At 56.5% G+C, this 9420-nt stretch overlaps 1 protein-coding gene across 4 annotated transcripts in view; it reads left to right on the forward strand.

Moving 5' to 3' along the window:
- Window positions 1–7080, forward strand: part of HNF1B (HNF1 homeobox B) — a 17980-nt gene extending 10900 nt beyond the window's left edge. For 2 of the 4 annotated variants that reach the window (XM_008631077.2, XM_017730927.1), the window contains exons 5-8: window positions 1876–2011; window positions 2120–2311; window positions 2701–2819; window positions 5200–7080. In XM_008631077.2, coding sequence (XP_008629299.2) covers window positions 1876–2011; window positions 2120–2311; window positions 2701–2819; window positions 5200–5220 — 468 coding nt within the window. In that variant the 3' untranslated portion in view covers window positions 5221–7080. The remainder of the gene's footprint in view (window positions 1–1875; window positions 2012–2119; window positions 2312–2700; window positions 2820–5199) is intronic. The other 2 variants (XM_017730926.1, XM_017730928.1) reach the window with 1 other exon arrangement.
- The last annotated feature ends 2340 nt before the right edge of the window (window positions 7081–9420 follow it).

Raw genomic sequence — 9420 nt, forward strand, 5'->3', positions numbered from 1 at the left:
CATGGCACTGGGTGACGGGGCCAAGCCGGTTCTTCCCCGGTTTTCACTTCCATTTTCAGAAGGTTGTCCCTCCTGGGCCATCCCGTCGGTCTCCTGGCAAAGCTGGGTAGCCATGGAGGGGCTCACTGTCCCCTCCCTCAGCTCTGGCACCGTTTCATTGTGCCTTTCCTTCTGGCTGGAGAGGGTCTCCGTGCAGCCCCTCGGGCTCTGGCACTCACCCTGCCATGCTGGGGGGACATTGCAGAGTGACACCCCAGCCCCCCCAGCCCACTCCCTCTGCCCCAGCACGCCCAGATCGCCTCAGGGGCGTGTTGAGCCTCATAACCCTCAGCCTGGAAGCCATAAAATGAGTCAGGGATAAAGGCGGTGGTGGCAGCAGCACTGCGTGCCCAGGGCGGGGGGTCCCCAAGGACGAGGCAATGCCAGCACCCCCTGCCAGCTCCTGGGACCGGGGCAGAGACCCCTGGAAGGGGCTGGGCAGCACGGCAGAAGGAAAGGGAGCAGATTAAACCGGGAAAATCCACTTGCTAAAGTGCAGCAGAAGAGCCCTGCTGAGTTCTCCCCGCGGCACAGACACTGCCCAGCGCCGTGGGGACCGCGCGGGACCGCGGCTCTGCCAGCTTATCTCTGATCTCTAGGCAGGGCTAGCTGGTGCTTGCAAGTGATTTAATAGAAATATGCTGTAGGCTGTGGTTTCTAGTAAGTAAACATGTGCCTTTAATGCCCCACATGAAACAAGGAGCTGCCAAGGAAGTTGCTGCATCTTTCAGGAAAGAGCATTACTGAGGCTCCAGAAATCTTTGGTGGCTCACTCTTTCATGCTCCAGTGTTTGCCTCAGCTGAGTTAGTGCCAGAGGGTCTGCCCTGAGGGTCCAGTGCCTGGAGGGTCTTTTCCAGTCATGCACAATCCAGGTGCAGCGCTGTGGGGCTAAACACCCCGTGAGAGGAGCTGGGACTGCTGGCGAGCCGCGTGTGCTTGCCGGGAGCTGTTTGACTTGTGCAGCCGAGTGTGGTGTAACCCGGCCTTGAAGGGACTTTGAAAGTGGAAAATACCGGATCAGGAAATGTGAGTCACTCCCGGGCTTTGGAATTTATTGATGGATTTGTTTCAATTGCTATCTCCAGCTCACATGTGCAAAATAAACAAGGTGCTCGGAACTGGTGTCCAGAAATGTCACCTGAAGGGCCGCAGGGATCGCTCAGTGCAAGAGGGCTAACGACAGGGATTAGGGGAAGGGGCAGCAATTAAAGAAATAAGGCACTTACATGTCCTGGGGACCAGCTCCAGTCCTCGCAGCACATGCCAAGTGCCTTTATCTGATCCCTAAACTTTGGCCCGAAACCCCGGGCACTGACTCTGGCTGTGCACACCTGCCCTGTCTCACCAATATCCTGCCAGGTTGGTGACTAAGATCATCACCATGAGGCCCTTTTAATCTGCTTTCTGTCATTTTTCTTCACCTTCCCGAGTCTATAGGTCCCACTTTCCCCTACAAGCACAATTGTTAGAAGTTAATGAGTGTCGAGAGCCCTCAGCTGTCCCCGAGGGCTGGAGCTTGGACTTGGGGTACAAAACAGCAAAGGCTGGGGATGTGCCATGTCCCGGTGCCGTGCTCCAGTGGAGCTGGAAGCCAGTGCCAGCAAAGTCCTTCCCTGCTGTTTTGCTGTTTATTAACACGAAGTTGAGGTGCTGTAGTTGGGGTCTGCACCCTGGGGCCGTGGGGGCTGTGTGGGGTGAAGCCCCAGCGGGACTGCAGCCTGCTCCCCCCTGAGGAGGGGGCTCTGCTGATCCCCCAATGTCCCCATGAAGTGGAGGAGGGGGCTGGGGCACCCCGTGGCCATGCTCTGACTGTGCCTGTCCTGCCTTGCTCCCAGCAGCTCTCGGTGTCAGGGGGCGGGCTGCCCCCAGTGAGCACCCTGACCAACATCCACAGCCTGTCCCACCACAACCCGCAGCAGTCCCAGAACCTCATCATGACGCCGCTCTCGGGAGTCATGGCCATCGCCCAGAGTAAGTGCACCCCGAGGTGGCCTCTGTGCCCTGCCCTGTGACAGGGAGGGGACACTGCCCGCTCCTGCCGGCACTGACGTCCCTGCTCTGCTCTCTCCCTGCTCCCAGGTCTGAACACCTCGCAGGCTCAGAGTGTCCCCGTCATCAACAGCGTGGCCGGCAGCCTGGCAGCCCTGCAGCCGGTCCAGTTCTCCCAGCAGCTCCACAGCCCACACCAGCAGCCGCTGATGCAGCAGTCCCCCGGCCACATGACACAGCAGCCCTTCATGGCCACCGTGACCCAGCTGCAGAACTCACACAGTAAGGCTCAGCGGGAGCTGCGGAGGGCCCTGGAAATGAATTCAGATGGGAAATCAGCTTCTGCTCTCCCCTGCCCAAAGCTGGCACCCTTGGCTGCTGCCCCTCTCTCATGGTTCCAGCTCATGGGATGCTCAGCAGTGCGGGGTGGTCACATCCCGTCCCATCCCTTCCTTCCCCTGCTCCATCTGTCTGGTCCAGCCACAGCCTCTCAGTCCCCACGGGTTTCTGGGGGTGAGCTGCTGCCTGGGAATGCAGTGACCTGCGGGGAAGTGCTGGGTTCTTCCCTTGGCTTCTTTTAGCTCATCCCTGTCTCCATGCTGCCCATTCCCATCCCTGGACCTGCTGGCTGGGGGTGGCTTTTCCCTGAGCTGTGCCCTTCCTCTCCGCAGTGTACGCACACAAACAGGAGCCTCCCCAGTATTCCCACACCTCCCGCTTCCCCTCGGCCATGGTGGTGACGGACACCAGCAGCATCAGCACGCTCACCAATATGTCTTCCAGTAAGCAGGTAATGGCCCCACAGAGGTGGCTGAGGGGGCACGGGGTGGGGGGTGAAGGTGGAGTGGAGCTTTTTCCCCTCTGGATATGGGGCTGGAGGTGGCAGTAGCAGAGATCCCATCCTGCTGCCTGTGCTGCACTCATGTGGGAAGCTGAGGATGAGAACCCCATTCCGGCCCCTTCACAGGCTCCAAAACACCTGCTTGCAGGTGGCATGATGGGGATTTGGGCAATTTTGTCTAACACTTGCTGGTACCAGCTGGGCCCTGCTCATGCCTGGGGCAGCTCCATGGGCGTGGGAGCATCCTACTGGGGCTGAGAAGGTAGAACCAAGCAGGCTCTGCTGCCTGTGTCCAGGGGGATCGACCCTGCTTCGAGTCAAGTGGAGTCCAAGGCTCCCCAGCTTCCCCCAGCCCATAAACCTTTATCATCTGCCCACTGCAGGTGTAAGGCTGGACTTATCCTGGTTCAAATCAGGTGTGTGAGGTTTTCCTTAGACAATAGTCCCTTTCTGAGAGCCAGATCTGGGGACTGTGGGAAATATGTGGCCCTTATTGATCGCTAGATAAATAAGAGAGAGCCTTGAACTTGCATTCAGATAAACTTTCTTCACGAGGTTTGACAGGGGACAGGTAAAAAATGTCTGCAATGACCACAGAGTAAATACAGTGTGGGATTGCTGTGAGATCCCCCGGGATCGCTGTGAGAGGGTGAAGGAAGGGGCTGGGGCTGCAAAGGGCAGACGTGGGGGATTTGGGGTGCTTGGGAAGGGGTCAGGAACACCACCCCCCCAGGTCTCACTCTTTGCAGGTCTCAGGGTGACCACTCAGGCACGGCCGCCCCTCCGAGCTCCATTTCCTCCGTGCAGCTTTATCGGCCCATCTGCTGCGCGCTCAGCCCGAACTGCCCCTGATTAATCGAGTTCTCCTGCCTTTGATGCCGGGCTGGCCGCGGGAGCCCCGGGACACAGGAAATGTCCCTGGCAGGGAGATAGCGCCCGGCCATCCCCGCTGCCCCGGGCCCTGCGATCACCCTACCTTGACCAGCGCTGCCCACGGGGCTGGGGCTCCCGGGGGTTTCTGCCTCCATCACGTTTTTGCACTTTAATTAAAGCAGGAGGAGCTGTCATGGCTCAGGAGGGGGCATATGGGGCCAGGACCCTTCACCTGCTGCGGCGAAGGGGCACCCACCCCCCCAGTACCCCCAATACATGATAAACATCCTGCAAGCACCAGGGCATGGTCTGACTCCTGTGTCCAACAGAGAACCCTCCCAGCCTCCAGGGTCTCTTTTCCTACCAACCATAGCCCAAGCTACAGCTGGAAAAATTTATTTTTGGACATGGATTCCTTTCTTGGTGCTTACTGGTTTCATTAGCCAGAGGTGAATGAAGTGTGACAGACGCACCGTGGGGGCCCCATAAATGCTGCTTATCCCCCAAAATTGCTCAAATACCTGAATATTTTTGGTGATTTGGATTTCTGTCATCAACTGGGGCTACCAGGGGCTGTGCCCTGGCTCCTCCACACTTTGCCTCGGTATAAAGCAGGCAGCCCCCACCAGGCCCCAAAACCTGTTCCGTGGTGGAGGCGGCTGCTCTGGGTCCTGTGGGGGGGATGGAGCTGGGGGAGGTCCCTGGTCACCCCTCAGCTCTCCCCTTGCTTGCTGTGGGTCTCTTATCAGATGTTGTTATTAGACCTGGAAGGGGCAAATACCTCCCGGTTCCTTTGACAACGCTTGAGTCCAAGCCACCATGTTTATTACGTTGGCAAACACCCGATAGCCACAGCCAGTCCCTAATGACATGTCACGGGAGGCTCCTGGCGTCTCCTTATCTCCGCCTGATGATGTTTGCTGTGCGCTCCAGCCCACAAGGTCACCCCCCTCCCCAGCCCCCTGCCCACCAGGGACCCCAGGGATGGAGAGGGATGGAGAAGGGGCCTCTGCAGTGGGATGGATGTGGCAGTGGGGGCTGCTCGGCTCCATCCCTGGAGGTGAGAGCGATGCTGGGGGTCAGCAATGAGCCCCCGGCGCTGCTCCCACTCCAGCCGAGCTCAGCCTCATGCCTGGCTGCTCCTGGGCTGCGTGGTACAATCTCTGCAACAGCCTGGGCACAAACAGGCCCCATTATTGTTTTTATTATTTTTATTATTATTATTTATTTATTTATTTATTTATTTTTGGGAGGGGGTGGCAATAGCTGGCTAAGAAAGTATTTTCCCACTGCCTCCCCCACAGGGGTGCCAGGGAGGGCTCGGGGCTGAGCAGGGCACCACCAAGGTCACGAAGGAGTGCAGGAGGTGATGCCTCTGAATGCTTTGCAGCGCTACCTCCTCCTCCTCCTGCCTCGCTCCCCGCCGCTCACTGTGCTGCTCCCTCTCCCTCCGCAGTGTCCCCTGCAAGCCTGGTGATGCTCCACACCTCGCTGCCTTTGCACATAGCAACGGGATCTTATTTTCCACAACATCCCGCCGGCGAGCTGCGCTCACAGCCCAGGAGTCGCCTGCCCGAGCACAGCCCAGCAGCGAGGAGCCCGACACGGAGCCGGGGCTCGAGGCTCCCCGCAGCCCTCCCGAGCCCGCCGGGGACCAGCCCGGAGCCGCGGGGCCCACCCGGGACCTGCCTCTCCTTCCCTCCACGCAGTATTTCCAAGATGTGTCTTGGGGATTGTTTTTCTGAAGTATTTGCCTTCCAAGAGGCTCTCCCGAGGAACAAGGCACGAGCTGTGCTGGGAACTGGTAGAAGGGGAAGATGGATCATATATAAGTTATACTCCTCCACTAGGCGGACTGAGAGGGACCGGGGTCTGTTACTTGGCGTTTGGAGGGAGGAATTGCTTGTGTTGTTGAACTGAGCCAATTAAACTGTAAATACAGGTACAGTCTGCTCCATCTCCCCCCTCCCCACTCCTATACATAGAGATTTATATAAAAAAGAAGTAAATTTTGTCCAATGGATGTAAACTACTGTAATTAAGTGCAATTCCCCCATCTGTATATATTGGTCCTGAATATCTTCTCTTTCTCCTTTTTTTTTTTTATGGTAAAGGTCAGAGCTGAGGATGGTTTTGGTTTTGTAATTCTCTTTTTCCTTTATATGAGTGAATTCCAATCCTGGGCCTGGCAAGGACACTGGTCAGGCAGCACCGGGCTCTGCTGTGCAGGAGGACAGGCAGACACGTGTCCCCTGCATGGTGACATCCCACGTGAGGGAAGGGCACAGGGCGAGCTGAGCAGGACCTGGACGATCCGTGTGGGGACAACTGCGACTACGAATTAACCTCAGTGGACTTTCCCGCTTTTGGGGACTCTGAGATGGGCTCTGGTGGGGTGGGGAAGGACTCGGCAGCCTGGTGAACACATCCAGCTGCTGGGAAGTGTCAGCAGCTTCCAGGTGAGCCTGGAGCATTTGCTGCTACAAAGTGAATGAGGGGACATGGAATTCTGATGGGATCTTCTGCAGATGGGGTTCAGAGACTGTCTCCCTTTTCTCCCCCCTCGGCACAGAGGGGTTGGGTGCCCAGTTACTGCCTCATCTCCTGCCCAGTAAATGGCCAGTACAGGTGGCTTCTTCCTGCCTTCAGCAGTTGATGATGAGCCTTGTTGGCTCCAACCTTGCCAGCACACAGGGTGCTCTCATCCTCGTGGTGCCCTGGATGGATGGATGGATGGATGGAATCTGGGCTGTGGTGTGAACGCTCCAGCTGCTGCCCTGTCTCACCTGGTAGCGGCTCCTGGATGGAAAGCTCCACAGCAAGATCTCCAGCTTGTGAATGATCCCAGCTCGGCGGTGAGGGCACGTCCAGCCCCTCAGGCACCTGCTGAGAACAGACACCAGAGCCCTGGAGGAGTTTGGGTGCCCAAGTCCAACCTCCTGAAGCCATGGAAGCTGTTAAAGGCATTGTCTGCCCTCTGTGAGACACGAGCTCCTCTGTACATGCTCCCCTCTGTAAAGGGATCTAATACTCCCCAGTTGTGCTGATTTTTCACTAACTTTGTGGCATGTGCCAACTGCTGAGAGGGATTTAGAGAGGTGGACAGCAGCAGAGGTGCCCATGGACAAATAACCATGCTAAGAAGGAGAACACTGGATGCTGTCTTTGGGCTGAGAAAGGCTCTTTGACTCAGTTTCTCTGGCACAGTGGGACCCTCACCCTCGCTGGGACTGACTGGAGCTGCCCTACGGTGAATAAGTCATCAGGAATTTGGAGAGCAATATTCAGAATTACATTTAATTTAATGTATACCATAATTAAACACCATTTCATCTGAGTCCTTGCTGCCGTGTGGTCTGTGAATTCCACAGTGATCATCTGTGGTGGTTTGGCAGAGGTGGGGCTGACAGGATCACAGGCTGGTGGTGTGTCCCTCCTGCTGTCCCTTGCAATGATCATCTCCATTTATACCTGCCTGGATGTGAGGAGTCCAGTGTTTCCTGTGAATCCCCAGGTATCAGCCAGAGATCGCAGGAGGCTTTTGGAGGTGGGGAGAGCCGTGTCCTCACCCTCCTAATGATGCCCTAATGATGTTGCCCTTAGCTCAGCACGGTTCCTCCCTCATCCCCTGCTAACTTAAGCAGCCAAGTGCTAAGCAAACCAATTAGGAGGGGAGTGCCAAAGCCAAGCCCCATCCGCTTTGGATGCTGAGCCCGTGGGTCAGTGCAGCCCGAGGGGGAAGTGGGAGGGTGTGCTCTAGGCGCTGGAAAGCTTTTGAAGGTCCTTGATTGTGGAGAGCTAACAGAGCTGAGTGACTCTGAGCACAGCAGTGGAAAAGGGTGGAACCTTTGTGAGGTTAATGGATTAAGCTTTCCCTGGTTGATGCAAATCCAGGTGGAATTAGCCCTGCAGAGGGAGGAATGGACAATCCAGTGGGATGCAGGTGGGAGAAAAGCACTAGACCTGCTGCAGCTGAGCTTATGCAGTACCTTTTGGGGTTTGATTTCTGCACCAGCTGTAAGAGGATCACAGATTGAAAGGATGGAGCTTGGGGTATGAAGAACCCTTCGGTAATTGGTCCAGGGTCAGTGCTGCTCTCCAGTCAGCTCTGCAGAGAAGGTAAGTGAAAACCTTGGGAAAAGGAGGCTTTGAGAATTGACCCCACCAGAGAGGGACGTGGTGAAGGAAGAGGGGACAGAGCCAAAAAAAAGGGGAAGAAGGGCAGAGGATACAAGCAAATGAAGACACAGCTGGAGCAGGTGACTCCCACGGAGCAGAGTGTGATGAAGCAGACACAATAAAGTCAATAACGCGAGTAGAACGAATGATTAATAACAGATGGTACTTTCCCCAGAGGTGTGGGTTTATGAAGTTGCTGAACAGTGCCTTGTGTGCTGTCACTTCCCATCCCTGGGCAGCAGGATCTGGGAAGGGGGGAAGCAGGACGGGTTGCTAAGGATGCTGTGGGTGCTACGCATACCTGTGTGGGGAGAAAGCTTCCTCTGATTTTGAGTTAACCCCTGGCTGAGGAAACCTTTCTGGATGGTAAATACCACACAAAACTCCACAGAGCAGCCTCTGCAGCAGCTGGGCTGGGGCTGGGGCTGTCCCTGGCCAGACCTCACCTTGCTCGGAGAAGCTCTGGGTGGGGTGTTTGCTCCCACAGGTGCCCTGGCTGCCTCATTAAATTGCTGGAAAATGCGATGTCATGTCAAATGAAGCTCCTGGAAGATACCTTTTCCTGCTGTTGCTGTCGGGCACGTGGTGTTTGTGGGTGATGCAGCTGTTATGGAGCAAAGAAACCAGCAGAACCATGACAAAGTTCATTTATGACCAATACAGTTTTACAGGGCTGAGTGATTGTTTTACAGTTCAAAGCTGCTTATAAGGGAATTCCTTGCACGTGATGATCCACAGGCTGCCACGAGGCTTTAGCAGTGTCTCTTCATGTGAACTGCAGCCTCCATCCTGGCAGGGCACAGGGACAAGGCTGCATTTAATTTAAAGTGCAGGTGTGGGTACAAAGGAAATCCCCCAAATCCCAGTACTGCCAGGGTCAGAGGGTGACAGCTGTGGTCAGGGCTGCTGAGGGTCTGTGTGACACAAGGACCTGCTCCATCCATGGAGGTATCACACAAAGCTCTCTGTTTTCATGCTCCTTCCCCAGTCCATGGGCCGAGGAGCAAGGGAAGAGCACAGGGAAGCCTGAGATGTGTAGAGGTGGGATGTGAAGGGCTGGGCAGGAGCATGACCTCTCCCTCACCTCCGAAGAGAGCACAGCTGTGACAGCTGCCCCAATGGGTAAATCCCATGTCCCGACCGCCTCCTGTTTGTGCTGCAGCACCGTCAGTGCTGCCAGCAAAGTCACTGGGTCACAACCAGGTGAGCCACCCTCGCTGCCTGCCCCAGAGTCACGACAGGGCTTATCAAACCCTGAGCACGAGCCCTCAGCATGGGGCTCTGGCCGTCCCTCGGAGCAGGGCTCCTTGGGCTTATCACCTCCGTCACTGTGGGAGGAACGGAGCCAGGGAAACCCTGTCCAGGGCCCAACGCTGCATGCTGGCTGAGGTCTGGGGGCCTGGTGCCCGGGTCCCTGTGCCCAGGTGTGTGACAGCAGCCCGGTGCTGGTGCCCACCTTGCTGCCAGGGCAGTGCTGGGGCTGCCCAGGCCTCTGGTG

The sequence above is a fragment of the Corvus brachyrhynchos genome, unplaced genomic scaffold (assembly GCF_000691975.1).
Source record: "Corvus brachyrhynchos isolate BGI_N302 unplaced genomic scaffold, ASM69197v1 scaffold283, whole genome shotgun sequence".
In the NCBI taxonomy this organism is placed as follows: Eukaryota; Metazoa; Chordata; class Aves; order Passeriformes; family Corvidae; genus Corvus; species Corvus brachyrhynchos.